The sequence below is a fragment of the Drosophila mauritiana genome, chromosome 2R (genome assembly GCF_004382145.1).
Source record: "Drosophila mauritiana strain mau12 chromosome 2R, ASM438214v1, whole genome shotgun sequence".
Taxonomy (NCBI): domain Eukaryota; kingdom Metazoa; phylum Arthropoda; class Insecta; order Diptera; family Drosophilidae; genus Drosophila; species Drosophila mauritiana.
In genome coordinates this window covers 16792846-16812167 of record NC_046668.1, presented here as the reverse complement: position 1 = coordinate 16812167, position 19322 = coordinate 16792846, and the positions used below count along the sequence as shown (strand labels likewise).

Below are 19322 nucleotides of genomic sequence, written 5' to 3'. Positions count from 1 at the left end.
CAGTTAGCCGAAAATCCTGGTTAGCAGGGTGCATTTTGTGATTGCAAATTGCGCATGACTCAGCACCACCGCCTGGCTGCCTGCCTGCCCCCATCCTCTCGAGAAATTTCGGAGCAGGGACTGCAAATTCAAGAAACTGGGTCATTGGCAAGTACGCCGTGGATGATCTGCGCCAGGAAGCGAATGGTACGAGTGAAACGTCGCTGGCATTAGAAATTTATTTATTAACTTAGATTCAACCAAATTTAGTCTTGGGTAATGTAAAACGAGCAAACCAACGTTCGCCACGGGGGCGAGCAGTAGCCTACGTACTGCATTGGTACATGATATCGCAATATTGATGGAGTCTTATTGTTAATTAAATATTACTACCGCTAAGTATTATGTACACTTTGACAAAAATACATCGGGGATATCCCTCTATATGACATTGTTTGGTGTAGCCTTTCATTATGGGTTTATTTGTTTGTCTTGTTTTGTTTGGGTGCAAAGTGGGATGTGTGTTGGATTTAAAGAGGGTGGAACATTATATCAGGGCCGTGTTTCGATATAGCAAGTAAGATTCGAGGACCAGGTAAAAGATTCATAGATCTATCGTGAATTTTTCTGATGCTCCGTTTTGGGGGTGCGCTGGCTGATCTGTAAGCTGTAGTTTAGAATACATACGCATGGCCTGTATCTGGCTGTTGTTGCGCTAGCTAAACTTAATTACAATCTTATTTACATGCTAATCATGTCCGCATAGGAAACACGAGTATCAAAATACACATGTGTACAACTATAAATGTTCTTCATATTCGATCACAGCGCGCGCTCAATGTGAAACAAAACTTTAAAACAATGATAACAAAGTTCTGCAACTAAAAGAGTTTCGAAAAAGTATGGCTCCGCTACCCTCCTTGATTTCGATTTATTTGTGTGGGAACAGTAGCAGGCCTATTGCGTCGAAGATCGGGCACGTTTCGGGTTCGAGTACAGCGAAATTAGCATGGACGGGTCTGGCTGGCTCGGGTCCAAACGCCTCCTGCGCTGCGGCGGTAGGCGTTCCGTAAAACGTTTCGGTATACCGGCTTTCAGTAGCGTTTTTCGGTCGTACAAGTCGAGATTGTCGTTATAGTATGTGATGGCGTCCCAGCACATTTCGCTCAGTTTGGGCACTGTCATCCACATCTTATACAGATCGTTGCGGCGGCGCATCTCCTTGTCAATGTACTCGATGCCTCCGAATACGTACATGCATCCATTATCGGAGTGGGCCGCCGAGTGGAAGTAGAGCGGGCGGGGCAGGATGGCGGTATCGATGCGATACCAATGCTTAGTACGCAGATTAAGCTTCCAGATGTCCGAAAAATATGTGGAGAAGTCGCCCTGCAAATCAAGGATTTCGCATTAGTTGCAGCATTGACAGCCTCAAAAGAGAGTGGTGTAAATTCTGTCTAAATTCCACACAGTTGAAATGTGCTATGGCTATCATTTTTATAAATATCTTTATAGGATGTTTAACTCACTTGCAGACCGCCCGTGATGAAGGCCTCGTTGTCCCCAGTGGAGGACTGGTGCTGCACACACGAAAAGCACTTGCGCGGTTTTGGATAGCCTCTGTTGCCGTCATCTGCATCCACAGCACGCTGATCGGGATACGTTTCGAAGTAATCCCAGCAGTTCGCCTCTAGGTTGTAAGCCGGAATGCGCTGCAAATCGTATACAGAATGCGATGTTCCGCCGCCCAGCACAAAGATGTGTTTGCCATCATAAACGACCTCGTGACGGTAGCGTCCTTCAGGGTCGTCTCGCATCTCCGGACGACTTATGTATACATTCTCCCATATACCGGTGCGCAAATCCAAACGATAAACATCACAAGTGTAATCAAATCCCGTCGTTCCACCGATTGTGTACAGAAAGTGCTTATGGATCACTATTCCCGGTCCGTACTGAGCCGTGGGCAGGTCACCCTTCACCTGCAGGCGATCCACGCCCGGTGTCGCGCCAGCGCTAGCCGTTCGGTAAATGTAACAGTCGTTGGAGCAGGATACTCCAAATGGATAGCCAGTGCCGCCATGAGACTGAAAGAGGATTAGTAAAATTAGAATTTAATTTATTTTAAAGAAGGGAAGCTGAGGTAAAACGATCTTGAATAAAGAGTAAACAAAATGGATAAAAGCCCACTTTCCTAAACTTTACCTTTAAATTGTTACGAAAATGATATTTTATGGCTCTTCCTAGAACGTGAGATTAGGCAAAAAACTGGTTGTTTATTAAACAATTTAGCTTTCTAAACCTCTGGATTTTTTCTATATATAGTTACATATATTTATGTATTTAGAGTTAAGCGGGTGGCACCGACGCCCCTGACATTGCTGCCAATGCATTTAATTAGCAGATACTTGAGCTGCAGCAGCTTATCATCGCCTGGTGGTGAAAGAGCAGAGAAATGGGAAAATGGGGAGGGACCAGCAGTAGGGTGGGGGGAGGAGGCTGAGCTGCAGCCCCGATAAGCGGAAACATGTGTCTCCAGTGTGTTTTTGTGTATGTATCGGGGCATGATTCGTCATCAAATTATAGCTAATTGTGGAATGCAAGGGAAGGGCATTGCTGCCAGCATGAAATGCCAACAGCTCCCGTTTGGCTTTGCTTTCGGTTCGGTTTCCTCCCGAAAACTAAAAAAGCGCGCGCACTCAGCTGCTGGGTGGGTAAAAATTGTAAATACAATGTTTTCAATTTTTCCAGCCGAGCGCGAGGTGGGGAAAGCTGGAAAACAAGTTGTTGCATGCGGCAGCAGCATAAACAACAACTGCGTAGTAACCAAAGTGGAAAAAGAGGGTTGCCTGGCATGCGCAGAGGCAGAGGAGAAGGAGATGGAGGCGGTAGAGGTGGAGGAGATGGTGGAGGAGATGGTGGAGGAGGTGCCTTCCGAGTGAGAGGCAAACGGCAATGGCCATGGGCAGCTGTTTGGGTTGACATTTCGGGTGTTTAGAATGCATAAACAAAAAGCAGAGGCGGCGGTGTGGAGACGCGGAACAGGGCGTGGCATTGGCCCTGGCGATTTTCATTGCCCAGAATAGCCCTCTCTCACTACTCTACTAATTCACTCTCTTTCGAGATCTCCGCGATCAGCTGTGCCTGATTTCTCTGCTCATTTCACCATTCAATTGTGTTTTCTACTTAAGCACAAACAAGTTTTTTTTATTGCAATTGATGGTTTGCCTAACCTACACAGAAAGAAATATGATCACTTTAAGTACTAGCAATTTGAACGAAATAAAGCAAAGAAAACTAAAACTAAAGACCTTTTCTGCTACTCATTAACGATCACAATTTTCAATCGAATTGGTTTTTCTTTGTGTTTACCAACACACCCAACGAGCAAGAGACAATCCAACTCATCTATTTTCGTCTGCCTTAAAGCCCTCGAACCCCGCCCCGCTCTGCAGAGATTAGCATCAAATAGATACTCACAATCAACACGTTATTGTGAATGGTCAATGCATTGGAGGCCAGCTCCACGGGCATATTGGCGGCATTGCCCGCATTCAGCTCCAGCCTCCAGGTCCTGGTGGCAAAGTTGTAACTCCATAGCTCCTGGAAGAGAAGGCAGCGGCCGTGGCGTGATGCAGACATAGCGCTCCGCGGATTGTAGCCACCCAGGGAATACAGATGCGAATTTGAGGCGATGATCCGGTGGCCACTGCGTGCAAGAGGGAATCCACCGGGAATATTTTTATCCCTGTACTGGCACTTGACGAGACGCAACGGCTGGAAGGCGTACATAGGAAGCTGGCTGGCCACCTGAGATTGCTGGTCCGGCGAGAGGAAGACATTCAGGACACTCTTGGATAGCTCTGTACCCTCGTCCTGCTCATCGCTGGAACTGGACCACTCGTCGGAGTACATCTCTTCGAATTCTGAGTCCGAGTCGGTATCGCCGTAGTCCACATCCACGTCGTCGTCTTCCTCCTCTTCTTCCTCGTCCAAATCGCTGGCTGCGTCCATGAGCTCCACGGCAGCCTGAATGGCATTGAAACGGGCGACATGCTCACCGTTGTCCTGCTGCGGCAGAGCCTCCTCTGGCTGACCCACTTCCTCCTCTGGCATGTCCTGTTCCATGATCAGATCGTTATTATTGTTGTTGTTATTATTATTATGGTTGGCCAGCTGCTCCTGGTGGTCAGTTATACGAGGCGTCCGGTAAATCTTGGCCAGGAAATCGCAGATAAACAAAAGAAACGTCCAAGTGTGACGCAGTTGATTAAATACGATACACTTGAATTTGCCTGGATTTAGTATGTTCATAACACCCTTGCTGTGTTTTGAGTTTTGATAACGTAACTGACAATTTGGAGCTTGATGTTGCTTGCCACAGGGAACAGAACAATTTTGATTTTACTTTCGTCAAATGTGGTTTTGCTTTTTCAGTTTTCTGTGGGAAAGGTGGGAGGGGGGTCTGAAGCGACCTCGCACAGCTGGTTAAGTAGGCTGTTGTTGTTGTTCATTTGATTTCTGCTGCTTCTGTTGCTATTGTTGTTGTTTTCGTTGTTGCTACTGCTGTCATTTTGACACACACAGTGCCTCTCGCTCGCACCCACACACACACGCACGCACATGTGTTACGTTACGTGGTTTGTGAAAATGTTTGTTCCTTTGCTAATTCAACTGCTCGTCAATTTTCCCCGCTCGGCTAATGCAATTTCACTAGTTGTGGCACGCTGGCGATTTGTTTAATTATTGCAGTCGATTGCACTCGCGCATCACTCCGTGTGCGACAAACTACGCTTTAAATGTAGAACTGAACATTCGAGCAGTGTGGCCGTGAAATTATCGATAAGTTGCCATAAACGGTCACGCTGCATTCGAGTGCACTTGAGTCAGAGGTGACACGCTATCGATTGCACATTGGGTTATCGATAGGGAATTTTATTTTTTATATTTAAGTTGGAGGCATTTAAAAGAACTTCCAATTGGAAGTAATAGAAAAAACTTTCAACTTACATTATCAGTGTATGTTTTAAATAAAAATATAAAAGAATGAAATAACAACATCTGCTGCTTCCACATAATTCGAAATAAATTTTTGTGAAAAAACCATTTAATGAGTTAAAGGAGTTGACACAGTATCTAACTATATATTAATGTATATATTTATAATTTCGTTTATTTTAAAAATCATTTCATATTAGTGTGACCACATGCATGAAATGTCACCATTTTTCCTCCATCCAAATGCGGCCGCACTTCATTCCAACAGTATAAGACCCCGTCGGCACACATATTCCACAAGATTCTGTTATTCGCTTGTGTAATTAACGGATGCGGTGTCAACTAGTAAAAATGCAATACCATCCCAAGTCGAATAAACTTTGATATTGCCCAAATAAGCGAATGTGGTACAGATTGTGAAAGTAGCGTGCAACGCTGCCGACTACTTTAACTTGTAAAGTTCCTCCTGCTCCGTCGTCGGCCTTTCTGAGAGCATCCCGCGCAATCAAAAATCTGGGCATGATTTCAACGCGCCAGTGCAGCATTTGAATTGCAGAGCGCACGAGTCCGAGCTACCAGCTGGATCCCCAGGAGCCAGAGACCAGGATCGAGACCAGGACGGCAGAAAAGCCCGAGGAGCCGCAGGAGTTGCCCGAGTTCCACAGGCATAACCTTAAAAGGCACGTGCATCGCGCGTAGAAGAGTTCTCTGCGTGCCACCACACAGCCAATCGGTTGCTCTCCCAAAAAACAAACACGCAATACCAAATTCCCGAAGACGAAGACATGGCCACCCTCCTCAGCAACGGACAGCAGTCGTTGATGGCCAGCGCCAGTAATGGTCAGGAGCAGCAACAGCAACAACAGCAGCAGCAGGACGAACCGGAGCAGCAGCACGTCGAGATCAGAAAGTCGAGCTCACCGAAACCAGGCGCCATGCCCAGCTTGAAGCTGAACAGGATGGGTTCGGTGTCACCGAAAGATAAACGAGTCTACAAAATCGTCCTCACTGGCGGTGAGTTTCAATTTTCCCCCAAAACGAATATATATCTAAGTTAGCTCTCTGGGTTTGCTGTGTATCTGTTACAAGTGTCCTCGTTCACTCGCATCCTCGTGGCCCAGACACCCACCCGATTGCGATTTGTTTACGATTTGTGTCAAGGTCGCGAATTTCCACCAATGGGTAGAGATTATGTCCTGCGCGCAGCTTCCAAAGCTCTTTCGCCACCTTTCAAGTGGGTAGCTTTATCATATTTCGTTCTTTGTATTCATGTGGCTACCGGCTTTTGCGGCCAGTCGGCGCTTCAAAGACCCTCGCCGAAAACTATTTACAATTCATTTCGTAGGAATTCGAATTCGTAGGAAACCTGTTTTTGCGCGACCATCATATGAGCGGCGGTTGGGCGCGTGGTCTAATCATTTAATTTGGGCCCAAGTTATGGCTGTGATTAGAAGCGCCACAAAAAAAACCGAAATGTATTGACGGGCCTATCTACCACACACATACTACTTGTAGTATTATCGCCTACGGGGCGGGCTTCCTCCGCCCGAGAGCTCTAATAATTTTCGGAAGAGGCTGATAAAAGACAGGCCACATCGCCACGTGTGTCACTTGTCCGAAAATACCCTTCGGAATCCCAGTAAAGACCCATTCAACAAATTCCTTATCGGTGGTTAGCTGCCGTTTGAATGACGAACATGACTCTTTTTTAGAGTGCATTCGGAATCGATTTCCCCAGATCGCTGCGCAATGCATTCAGCAATGGGCGTAATTGCCTTCAGGGTCAGTCCGCAGACCTAATCGAGTGATATGCACAGCGGCGAGAAACTCAAGTGCACTTGATTTGCTGGAATTTGGGACACAAATCGAAGTGATTCGTTTCCGCCTCGTCGATCCAAACAATGAACAACGAGACCATGGCGACGTAGAGCGTCCCCACATATCTTATCCAACTGTTAGTTTAACTTATTGATAGAGTATACCTTCTAATACATGTTCTATAAAGTCATGAATTTTAATTAAATGTTGTTTTAATGTTGCCTTTAAAATATGCGCCATCGTTAATAGTGTTTCATAGAATTCATTTATTTTTAATTGCTATACCTAAAGGTTTTTAGATGTCTGACGATATATTAAGGCATTTACAAACCGAATTTACTGGTTCAGATTTTAATTTATGTAAACTGCAAGCACGTGCGCATTTGTTTAGCTAATTAAAGCAATCATGCTAAAGAAACGTGGGTTTTTTAAAATGTATTTTTAGAAACCATCCACTTTTCCTTTTAAACTTGTTAGCAATTCTTTTCGCACTAACTCGGCACATTTCATTTGAGATGTAAAAACATTTTTCGGGAATTTTCCAACAAGTTTGAGCGCACCTTTCTCCCCTTTTTCTGACAATCCAAACAGTATAGATTTGAAGAATGTAACCTTAGCCCGGTTGCCAATAAACAAATAAAACTAATGAATACATTATGCGTTGTTTTTTCAGGGCCTTGCGGCGGAAAGACGACGGGACAGTCCCGCTTGTGCACTTTCTTCGAAAACCTTGGATGGAAGGTGAGTGTCGTGGGTGATTCTATTGGGGGAATGGGAAATGGGTATGCCGATCCTAGACTAAGGCAAGTTAGCGATTGCTTTGGGCCGCGGGCAGCTCTGTAAGTAGAGGAGGAAGTGAAGCCTTGGCGATAGCGGGATTACCTTTAGATACGATTCCCCTCATTACAATTCTATTGTGCCGAAAACTCGAAACAAAGCAATGAGCATGTTAAATATTTTCAGGTATTCCGCGTGCCTGAAACGGCCACTGTTTTACTCAGGTAAATTCCCTCTCCACACACACTCTTACACTCAAAAATAAAGAAATTAACGTAATCAATGCAATGCCAGGCAATCAAAGCGAAAGGAGCCGCTCAGGAGTTCGCCACCTGAGATTGGACCAAGTAGCCTTGTCTGCCGCTCGTCTTTTACCTGAGACGATGACCATGCCGATACGAACTTAATTCCATTCGAGTTCCATTCTCGATGCTCTTGAACTTTGAAATACTTGATCTAGTGAATACAAATAGACTTTCATGTGAATGATGCTAATTCCCGCTTGTCTTTCTCTCTGTTTCTCCCCCAAACCATCCGTATATCTAGTGGCGGTGTGAAGTTCTCCGATCTGACCGAGAAAGAGGGTAAGTATAGCAGGCGGTGGAGCAAGCGACCGGGAGACCAAAAGATAACTTGCTAGTTGACTTAGCAGAGGAGAGAAGAGGAGTCTTACAATGCAAGCATTTTCCGAGTCCACACACACACATATCGCATTATCCGAGCACTGTCAAGTTCGACACCAAGTTTTCTCGAAGCAACGAAAATAAATCAAAATATTTACTTGCCGCTAGCGACCAACAGAAAGAATCCCTATACTATACGTACAATATATGCTAGGGGTATTTTTAAAATCAGGCAAGTGCGACAGCCAGCATACTATAGATAGTACAAGTATATCATCTAATATATATACACATATATCTGAGCATTTGGCCAGAAGGTCCCCCGGCCCACGAGAGTCACGTCTTCAATGAAACTTACGTAATTCCTTGGGACACGATTCGAATTCCCACTCGATATCCTGATTGCGTGACTCGAGGTCATTTCGCTAGCGTTCTTCCCTTTCACTCGCCCAGCAATTTGTCAATTATGGTTATTAATGGATTTGTCAATGTGCTTGTGCCGGCGGGGGCGGAGGCGCATTCGAAAGTATCTAAATTGCCAAAAAAGTACAATCAGATAAGATATAGAACGTAGCTAGGTCTGATCACATGTCGGCCGATTAGTCGCAATTCCTTACAAAGCCTTCATGAGTAATGGCATTCGCAAGCAGGACAATTAAAGCCTTTGTGACTCATCACGACCGGACGGGTAGTCTATACATCTATATAGTATTTACGGCCAGCGGCTAATCTAATACACAACCCACTCACACACGATTACCCAAAACAAATCGCCAACCACACTCACAGACCCGCCCACGCCAACCACGTTCGTTTACAAAGATCTGCCCTTCGCCGCTCCGGAGCACAGTCTCATCGATCTAACCGCATCCTGTCCGCGCTGCTTGGCCAAGGCTGCATCCCGGCCCAATGGCAGCGAAGGTGAGTGAGAGCCGGTGGAGCCACAGATCGCTTCTTATTATCCTCGTTCGTTTTGCAAACCGCTTGGCTCTCTAACCCATTTGAATCGAACAAACGAACGAACGAAGTTCGATGCCAAGTCCACCTGTCTACCTGTGCGTCCTTGAACTGCTTTCCCAATGCACTTTCTTAATCGGATAAAGTCTTGAACAGAACTTTCCCGTATCTTTTGCTTTGTGTTCGTCCCCAAATGACTTGACATTTAACCAACATACCGTGCTGTTTGGCCCGCGCAAACAAACAATGCTCTTTTAAATGCCTTTCATATATAATGTGTGTGTATTTCTGTTTGTTTTGGCTTCGTTCTATGATTTATGTGCGTCCCCATAACACTTGTGTCCACTAACACGTCGTAATCGCCGGCGATCTGTACAATGTGTCTTTATCCAACAGATATATGTACTTGTATATCTGCTCATTTCAATAACAATATTTTACGCGGCGAGCCTCTGCAATTCGTTTAGTCGCTACCATTTCAGCCACATTTAAATGGGCCATTTAAATTTAGCCGCAACACATGCACAGGCGAGAGTAGGTATATATCAGATTATATACATATATAAGATATAGATATATAGAAGTCTGATATCTGGTGGACACCCACTCCCAGAAGTCTGGATTTCTGATAATTTGCAAAATCAGTGCTGAATGTGTTTAGTTTTTCTTACCTTATGTGAGATTGCTGAACAATTTACTTTGCTTATACTGATAGTTTATCAATATAGTTTATCTCTTTACCTTTCTAAAGTGATTTTACTTACAACTTAGCTGACTAATGCTACTCTCTGCTTTAGTAAGCTTCTCTTCTAATAACCCTAGTTTGCTTATGCCAATACTCACTGTATGTGCCACATAGACTTTACGGCTTTCGGCCATTGTTGGCCAGTCAGCGAGCCATGGCCACATGGCAATTTCCCAGCTGAAAAACCATTTTCGTTTTCATTTCGGCACTAATTTGTTTGTGGGGGTGTATCGTTTCTATATGCTGGTCTTCCGACTGGCTAATGAAATGTGTGTATTGTGGGGCGAAGAATGCGAAATGATCTAGCACATCACGTGCCTGCTGACGCGAGTTCGACATCCGCTTCCCAACCGAACCACAGGCCACCCGCACCGCCCCTCTTCGAAGCCCCTGGGCCGCCCGATTGAGACCCCCCAGACTTTTGTTTACCCCCTCTTCGCAGTTGGGCGCTAAATGCGCGCTCCATTCAATTAGTTTCGTAGTGCTCCGATTTATACAGTTGCGGTCGCAATTATAGAGCAATGATGAAGAAAAAATGATTCATTTAACCAATAGATAAATTATAAATTATATATATATTCAGTATGGTTTTTCATTGGAATTATTACACTACGATCTAGAAACTATATATTTTTTTTGAATTTGTCATAAACATGTTAATAGAACAAATCCCACAACCACAACTGTATGTAGAGCTGTATAGTAGATGATTATTTCTTTTGATACATATAGAATCTATATTATAGAACGCTTTAAGTTTGATAGGTAATATATTTGAGGGGCGGGCTTGTCGCCAGTCTTGCCAAGAATTCTCGTTTGAACTTGTTATCGCTCGATGTCTGTCAGTCGGATTTGGTTGGCGTGGTTGTGGTTGTGGTGTCCTCTCTGCTCGATTGATTTCCCGAAATTGATTGCTAAACGATTTTGTTTTTTGTATTTTTCGCCTCTTGATTTGCTTTCCCCACATTCCCCATTCAAACTGAACCCTTAATTTCGATTTTTTTTCCAAATACCCAACCGACTTCTTCATTAGCCGCCGAATCGTTTGTCTGGCATTAATGCAAATTAACTTGGCTAATTATGTATGTCGGTGCGTAAAGAACCTCCTAATCTGCATACGATTTTATTAACTCGAGAATCCATTAAAGGTTGGCTGGGCACTCAAAATCACACACAATGGGAATTCACACACATGTTGGCTTAAAAACAATCATTCAGATACAAATTCAAATATATAATGGATTGATTAGAAATGATATCGGGATTACTTTTAAATAGATTTAAATCATATCTCGAATTAGCCATTCTTATCGCCGACTATTTCGGTGGTTCGCTTTAGTTCCTTATCAGGATTAGAGAGATTCTTTATTATTTTTGTTTCTGTGCATAGATTTCCATTCGCCGATGCGCAATAGCTGGTGAAATTGCAAATACATTTCCTCACGTTTTTGTTCATTATTTTCTCTTGCATCATCGTTGCTAATTGAATTAGAATTGGCAGGCCAAAAGAATAGACTGGCAAACCAAAACAAAACGTTCAGGGGAGAAACAGAAATGCGTCCCACCAACTGATCGATTCCACCTGCCACCCGATGCACTGCGTCAAGTTCAATGCAATGTACAAACTACTTACTAATGCCCAAACACAGGGAGCTCATTGGGCAGCAAAGTTTTCCACGTTTTTTTGCTTTTCTATTTTGCACGCGACAGGGAACCGCAACAAGTGTTGCCTCTGTCTATCCCACAAAAGCACCTGACTTTGCCCACCCAACCACACGCCTATCAATCTGATTTATTTACCCCCATTGGCTCACAAATGCAAGGCAGCCACAGTGCAGCTTCGCTAGCTGAAACCGTAATAGCAATGCGCTTGAGGAAGTTACTGAATTTAACTAAATAGCTCTCAGCCTTCTTACTTAATAGAACCATTTATAAAAGATACATTTACATTCTGAAGATACATTTACTGCGCTGTTGTATCAAGAACAATCTATAGAACGTTCCAGTTAAAGAATTTCAACTGTTTTAGAAAGAGCATGATGATGACATAGCTTATCGCCATGATGACAAGCTGTGACTCCCTGTCTCTGGGAAAAATCCCCTCTTCTCGACTGGGATCAGCGATTACAGCTCACTTGTTTCAATTGCCTCGGTTGGCTCACCCATGAAGCTCCACTTCGAGGCAACAAGGCCATTGGGTGTTTATCCCAAGAGCTTCCTATATGCCATTGTTGATTTCGCAATGAAAGTACATTCCTGAAGCAAAATTATTCCATTAGCAAGATTGCTCAAAAACAATTTGGCAACTGTGCGCATTGTATTGATCAATTTTCGAAATAGTACGAATTTCTATAATGTTAGTCATTCGCATTTATTCAAATTATTCAACATGTCTGTTTGTTTGGCTTTGTGTGCTATTATAATTTTATTGAGCTTTAAATTACTAAAAAAAGAAAAAAAAACAATCGGAATTGTGGTCGACCTAAACTGCCTCTAACCGCTTTTTAAATTAGTATCAGCAATGAAACTGAGATGGAACTGAAGCCTCAATTCAGCAGGCACTAACATCTGGAGGAGACGAATAATGCTGAGTACTCTTTAACCCACTGTTGATTAGAAACTGTTTACTTGCGGGGAAAAGGAACAAGTTGATTGAACTCGAGTGATTTGAATTCGATTCGCGCTCTTGTACGCCCATTCCATTGACTCCAGTTCAGATTAGGTTTCATCGCTTCAACTTGACATCGCTGAACTCAGACACTGGATACTGGCCATCGTTCATCAAGCACTGTCATCCCACTCGAATCAGAGCCGCCCAGTCAATTAAGTTTCTTACAATTCGATGCCACACAGTGTTAAATTCCCTTCGATTCGAATTTGCTTGCAATTGTATTTCGAATTCTATTTGTTCGGATTGTTCGCAAATGTCGAGAGTCCAAAGAGTAACGTTTCCATCTTCCATCCCTTCTCCCCATACAGCCTACAAGTTCCAGGAGAATCTTATCCGCACCATGGTCCAAATTGAGAACACCTACTTTGAACTGGGCAACTCGAGCACCCGCAACTGTCTGATTATCTGCGATCGCGGCGTTATGGATGCCAGTGCATGTGAGTAAACAGTGGAATTTGCCGCTCGCATATTCGAAGATAACCATCACTACTCTCATTTGCAGACATATCCAAGGATAAATGGGAAAAGATGATGGCGGGCAACAATTGGAATCCCGTGGAGATGCGCGACAATCGCTACAACCAAATCCTGCACTTGGTTTCGGCTGCCAACGGCGCCGAGGACTTCTACTCCACAGAGGTGAGTTGCATGCCACTTGGTCGGTCGGCATTACAAATTTCACCTGACCAATTCTCTTGTCCGCACCAATTAATCGCCCGAAAACGGTAGAACAGAAAGCGCCACTATCAGGTATCCAAAAATGGCTGCACTTCTAGAATCGGTTGCCACAGTTTGTCCTGCGAATTCGAAGTCCCTTCAATTCATACTTTCTTAGTTATTGTTGTTAATATTACATAAAAATATTTAGTGTAAATCTTCACTATTTTCCAGTATATAAATGCATTAAAGGGGACCCTTTTCTTTTGTAAAAACATTGTAGTTGTAACTTTGTAGAGTGGCAGCTGCATTTTCTAAATATCGCTAGTGACATTTACGTAGGGCTAGTGGCTGTAAAATAAGATTATATTACTAACTAACCTCTTGTTTGCTCATTGCAGGACCATGCCTGCCGCTCGGAGGGCGTTGATTTGGCCCGGGAACTGGACTACAAGTCCGCGGCCGCCTGGGTGGGCCATCCCTACTTCGATGTGATCGACAACTCCACCAACTTCGAGACCAAGATGAATCGCATGATTGAGTCGGTGTGCCAGAAACTGGGCATTGATATTGGCGACCGTTTGCAGGCCACGTCGCGCAAGCTGAAATATTTGGGTACGTCCAATTGGCAGAGATAGCTTTTCTGAATCACAGGTGTAACATTGTTTATTCGTACAGTGGCCCTTCTGCCGCCGGACAGCGAGTTTCCGCCCTTCCAGGACTTCGATGTCGTACATCATTATCTGCAGTCCGCCGGACCCAAGGTGCAGGCTCGCCTTCGCAAGCGCGGACAGAAGAACCACTGGAGCTACATCCACACGCAGCGGCGTCCAAACGTTCACGGGCAGGCCCGCATTGAGGTGAAGACCCAGCTGACGCATCGTGACTACATGAACTTGCTGGCCCAGCGCGACGATGCTCATTTCACCATCTACAAGAAGCGTCGCTGCTTCCTTATCAACAACCAATATTTTCAGCTTGATATTTATAAGGAGCCAGGCCACCCACGGTGCGTTAAAATACTTATGCTAAGATTTCCCATTGTAATAAAAATTCTTGCTGCAGCTGCAAGGGATTGGTGCTTTTGGAGACGTATTCGTCGCTCACCGGCGATGCCCTAAAGAACTGCATGCCCAAGTTCCTGAACATTGTAAAGGAGGTGACCGGCGATCCGGACTACTCCATGTTTAATCTATCCCTCAAGGAGGACTGGAGCACCACCAAGAAGTTTTGCCGATCGGCGACGCACGGTAAGCAGGAGGAGCAATCGCCAGTGCCGGCAAAGCAGTATCATCCATACGACGAGAACAGCGATTAGGGCATGAGGCCACATAAGTCAACATAATCCATAGCCAAAGAGAATGGAACCAAAAGATTATAGTTTCACTGCTGTACATAATATAAGCTTCTATCTTTCGTTGCTCCAATGCATGCCACTTCATTTTACTTTCATTTTCTGTTCTTTTCAAAATTTCAAATTGATGGTAATCGTTTTGGTTTCTCAAATTTTAATTTTCGCCTGACTATGTTTCTCTTTTGATTTTGTAGTTAAGGGCGCCGCTAATGGAGTCTCGAGCACGCCGCTGCTCCTCAATGGTCAGTAGGCTTCCGAACTGTCCCTGAATCTCTTTTGCACACGCATATTACACGGCAAAAGCAAGTTATAAGAACACCAATGACCTGGCAATAAAATGTACAAAACAAAAAAAAAAATCTTAAAACCGGAACGGATGTCGTTCCAAGCCAACAAGCAATCAGTGCTCTGGCCCCCCAAAACTCCCCCCCCTAAAACGTCCACATACCCTGTTACTTATTTGCGTACTTAACCGCAGGAGGATGAAGGAAGCGTAAACTCTAGAGGCGTATGTGTCGAGTCTATAGTTTGTAGTTTAATCGCAACCGGAGGTTGGGAGCCCCACACGTACTTAAATTTTCTTGTCATGTTTGCTCGTGTTAATTTTGTAAGCCATACCACTAGTAACTATGTAAATCCATGGATCCGCGATATCATGTGACATTTTTGTGTCTTTTGGAAAATTTGTGAACCAATCATTTTAACTCTTAAGCTAAATGAAAATAAGATTACAACTACAAGACCACCAAACAGTTGCATTTTCTTATTACTTGTGTGTATTGTTAAGGCCGAAATAAATAATTCATTGGCTGAGACTAGTGGACCTTGGCCTTGTTGATGCGCTTAATGAGGGTGTCCACGCCACGGTGGATGCGTAACACCAGGAGATAGCCCACAATCAGGGCAGGCAGACTGACGAAGGTAGCGAGGGCCTCGTAGATGAAGCGCGGCGCAAAGATCTTCCACACCATCAAGTGACGGCAGTGAATGGTGCAGGCCAACATGGCACAGAAAATCTGTAATTCAAAACTTGATCAGAATGCAACAAAGATATTTGGTGGCTGCAAACGCTTACCTTGAGTCCCTGTAGCATGAAAAACTGCGTAGCCAATTTGAAGCCAGCTCCCAGAAAAACATCTTCGTACTCGTATAGCGATAGTTCGCCCCGAGTCATATCAAAGCCGACAGCTTCGTTGGCCAAATCTGACATGGACGTGCTCGCATCCACTTTGCCACCACTCCGGCAGCTTCGTATGAGATTGGGAAACAGTGCGAAGAGCGAAAAAGTCTCTGTACTAAGCAGGGAGTACATGCAGAAGAAGAAAATCGGGCCGCAAAAGGTGTTCAAAATGACCAAGGCACCAGAAACTATATTCGACTGTCCGATGCCAGTGGTGCGTCCCACGAAGGCGGCACGCCACTCAATTTGTGACAGCGTCGTCTGATGCGAGGTGGCAAAGAAGCAGAAATGCGCCAGCAGGAACCAGCCAACCAGAGCCGTAAAAGTGGGCTGCACACAGCTCTCTGTAGGGAAGAGATGATGGGCATAAGTAATTAATTTGTTTTAGGAGTCTACAAAATCAAATCCTTACCAAAACTAGTGGCAGTTCGATAGCGTAATATACTGTGCACGCTGAGCAGGATAGCTCCCACGGCCACGCAAACAACCAAGCCGATGGAAGCACGCGGTTCGAGAAGAACTATCATTACCAGGGCCAAGAAGACGCCAAATGCAATGACAATGGAAGAGTATACGGTTGCTAGTCCGTAGACCACCGGGATCTGACTACGTCGCTCGTCGTCATCGCCCTCGTACATCCTCTTCATTTTCCTAAAGATTTCCGGAACAATGCTTTCGTTTCCGTTGATGGTCACTGTATGGGAACTCCTCGGAGGAAGCACAAAGGTCATTAGAGGAGCCCATGAAACTACGATAATCTGCACCAATAGCAGACCATAGATCACCAGAGCCATGGCATCGATATGCGTGCGCTGTATGTTTTTGATGGAGCTGTTGGCCAGCAAGATGTGGCCGCCGGCGCAGATCGAGGCCACCGTAGGTCCGTAGCGGGCCAGCAATACGTTTGGCAAGTTGCCAGTCAAATTACCGCAGGAACGCAGATACAATCGTGTGAGCGTGGTGTACACTACGAGCACCACGACGGCGAGAATGTATGTCTTGCCCGTTCCCGGCTTTTTAAGGGAGAATCCGGCTCCGCCGGTGTTGACAAAGTCCGAGCAATTGCCCTGTTCCTCCCGGCAACGAAACAGCGTGTAGGCAAAGCGTATTAAGCATATCGCCAAGACGCTGGCCAGGATCAGTCTTAACGGTGTGGAGCGCACAAACTGTGAAGCCTTGAATTTCGTCCTAAAATCCAAGCGGGCACTCAGCCGAAGAAGTTCGTGGGAGAGCAGTAGTATCGCTGCTGCCAAGAGGTACGACAAGATCTTTGCCTCCTGGATGACGAAGCTGTTCGAGAAGAACACTGCCATGGAACCGAAAAGCAGCAGACGCGTGGGCATGTGTCCGAATCGCTTGACCGCTGACCAGTTGGTGGCAATGTTTGTCCAGTGACGTAGTGTATGGAAAGCCAGGATGACAGCACTGGATATTGCTGTAAAGAAAATCACTCCTTGCTCCTCTGTTTTAAAGGAGAACGTCTTGAAATACCGATATCCAAATACTCCAGCGGCCAAGTTGATTAGGTATACGTAGAAGACCTCCTTGGCTTTGAAGATGTGCGGAAAATCCGCTGGTCGAGAGTTGTTTACCACAAGGAAGATAAAGAACAACGGCAGGAAGGTAAACAGCAGGCCCTGCGACATCTGAGTGGGGTCAAACCTGACCCAGATCTCGCGACATGTGCCCAGGATGTCTCGCAGATTGGTGTTCAAGTCACGTACAAAGGATTTGAAAGCAACCTCGTTGTAAACGGTTTGCACTCGGTGGGTGAGGAGTATAAATTCAGTCTCCAGATGGTCCATCTGTTCCACGTTGAATGTGCGCTTGTTCTCCAAAGCGTACTGGAAGAAGTAGCGATAGATCTGCTGGGCATTCTGCCAGGAATGGAGCAGAAGGGTCTGAAACTTGTTTAAATGCGGTACTCGCAGATCGGGTACAATATTGAAGTTGACCAGGCCCAGGTTGGAGTACGGTATCGGGACGCCGAGAATGGTGGCCAGCGTGGGGACCAGATCAATCTGGAAAGCAAATATAGTTGCTTATCACTGTGACGTGACGTGCCGTGATTACACGTTGTCTTATCTCACCTGCTGCAGCATTTCGCTATCTGAGCCCGAATCATTGCCATAAAATCTGTGCTGCTTGGAGTAGGCAAACAGCAGAGCGTTGGTTTCGTCATCGGTGTCTCCGCCATGATCGCCGGAAGCCGTCATTCCATGGTCGCCCATCACCAGCAGAGTGGTGTCGTTGTCCATGACCGCCACCACGGACCTAAATGAATAATGACTATGATTCTTGCAGTTGGCAATAAATGTGATGCCGCCTACCTTATCACCTCGTTCATCTCGCCCAACTTGCGCGCCATTTCCTCGTGCATGGGTCCGTGTTTGTGTCCGCAGTGGTCGACGCCGAGAAAATGGGCCACCAGCACCTGCCAATCATCGCTTTCCAGCTCCTTGGGCAGGTTTTTCAATATCTCATTATCCACGCTATCCAAATCGAATATATCGAAACTGGGATAGGAGTACGATCGTTTGAAGCGACGCGGATACAGATCCGTCCAGGTGCTATCCCCCAGAAAGACAACCGGGAGATCGCTCTTGACTATTTGATCAATGATATTGTCTTCGTTGATCTCCGGTGAGGCGAAATTGGAACCAATGTCTATGAAAGTGGGCAGGCTGCCGGTGGTGAGTCCTTTCAGGCGCTGCAACGTTGTGGTTGGCGGATCCGCTCGGAATCTCATTAGACGGGCGTGGTCAGGACTCTGCTGGAGCAGCTCCTGGAGCACAACCAATTTGTTTTCATAGGGCAAAGGATCTGTAGCATTCTCCCTGTACAGGCCAAACTCGTATTTAAGTGCATCCACAACTAGGACAATAACCTTCGACTTTTGCGGAAGACACAGATTGGAGGAGGCGTTGACATCCTTAAAGATTTCGTTCACAACCTCATCGGTGAGTACGTACTCCTGTTTGGGGACAAAGGATTTGAGATGCAGCCCCTTTTTGCTTTTACATATTACTTACAGCATTGGGATTCGTGGACAATCTGCGACAGGTGCTCGTCTCCGTTTTGGACACCCGGGCCAATAGGAATCCCCGCGAGAAGAGCAGCACGCCGCTGCTGATGAGGAAGGCCAGCCAAATAAGCACGAACAAGTACGTCAAGTTCATCTTTCGGCTGCGATTAATTAACTAACTAGGCACACAAATGCTTAATGAGTAATAAACTTTTCAGCATTTAGAACAATGCTGGTGTAGGCGAATACTTTATGCGGCTGGCCAGCCGCTTTCAGTTGTATAAAACTATGTAATTTAATTGCACTTTACTTCGGAGTGGTTGATTAGGTTTCCGGCATCACGATGCGTTCTGCTTGCTCGCTGTTTTCATTTAAAATTCCTCATATCTAAAGATTTTCTTGTGGCCTGAAGAAAAAACTGAGAAATATGCAAGAACCCCTTATGGCGTTGCCACCTCGTCAAAGCAACCAGCTGTTTTACGTTGATCCCTGGGTTAAAGCAGAGTTGTCAAATGAATTCTAATTTTTGGCGGGATTT

At 45.2% G+C, this 19322-nt stretch overlaps 3 protein-coding genes across 6 annotated transcripts; 1 reads left to right on the top strand and 2 right to left on the bottom strand.

Moving 5' to 3' along the window:
• Positions 1-200: 200 nt before the first annotated feature.
• On the bottom strand, positions 201-4815 carry LOC117136747 (kelch domain-containing protein 10 homolog). The gene is made up of 3 exons (XM_033297779.1): positions 3460-4815; positions 1509-2066; positions 201-1368 (listed from the first exon to the last, which is right to left on the bottom strand). Exons 1-3 carry the CDS (start codon positions 4291-4293, stop codon positions 937-939), a joined length of 1824 nt encoding a protein of 607 aa, XP_033153670.1. The 5' UTR covers positions 4294-4815; the 3' UTR covers positions 201-936.
• Positions 4816-5235: 420 nt separating this feature from the next.
• LOC117135410 (TRPL translocation defect protein 14) lies at positions 5236-15329 on the top strand. Of its 4 annotated transcripts, XM_033295556.1 has the most exons (11): positions 5237-5991; positions 7469-7536; positions 7759-7796; positions 8119-8156; positions 8985-9116; positions 12877-13005; positions 13071-13207; positions 13627-13840; positions 13904-14234; positions 14291-14475; positions 14774-15329. In XM_033295556.1, exons 1-11 carry the CDS (start codon positions 5763-5765, stop codon positions 14827-14829), a joined length of 1557 nt encoding a protein of 518 aa, XP_033151447.1. In that variant the 5' UTR covers positions 5237-5762; the 3' UTR covers positions 14830-15329. The 4 variants fall into 4 exon arrangements, with proteins under 4 accessions (XP_033151446.1, XP_033151447.1, XP_033151448.1 ...); XM_033295555.1 differs by having other exon boundaries at positions 5236-5991; positions 14291-15329; XM_033295558.1 differs by lacking the exon at positions 8985-9116 and having other exon boundaries at positions 5238-5991.
• Positions 15330-15332: 3 nt separating this feature from the next.
• LOC117135409 (GPI ethanolamine phosphate transferase 3) lies at positions 15333-19231 on the bottom strand. The gene is made up of 6 exons (XM_033295554.1): positions 18792-19231; positions 18090-18733; positions 17850-18033; positions 16172-17780; positions 15655-16103; positions 15333-15595 (listed from the first exon to the last, which is right to left on the bottom strand). The coding sequence occupies exons 1-6, from the start codon at positions 18936-18938 to the stop codon at positions 15395-15397; spliced, it is 3234 nt and encodes a 1077-aa protein (XP_033151445.1). The 5' UTR covers positions 18939-19231; the 3' UTR covers positions 15333-15394.
• Between the last annotated feature and the right edge of the window lie 91 nt (positions 19232-19322).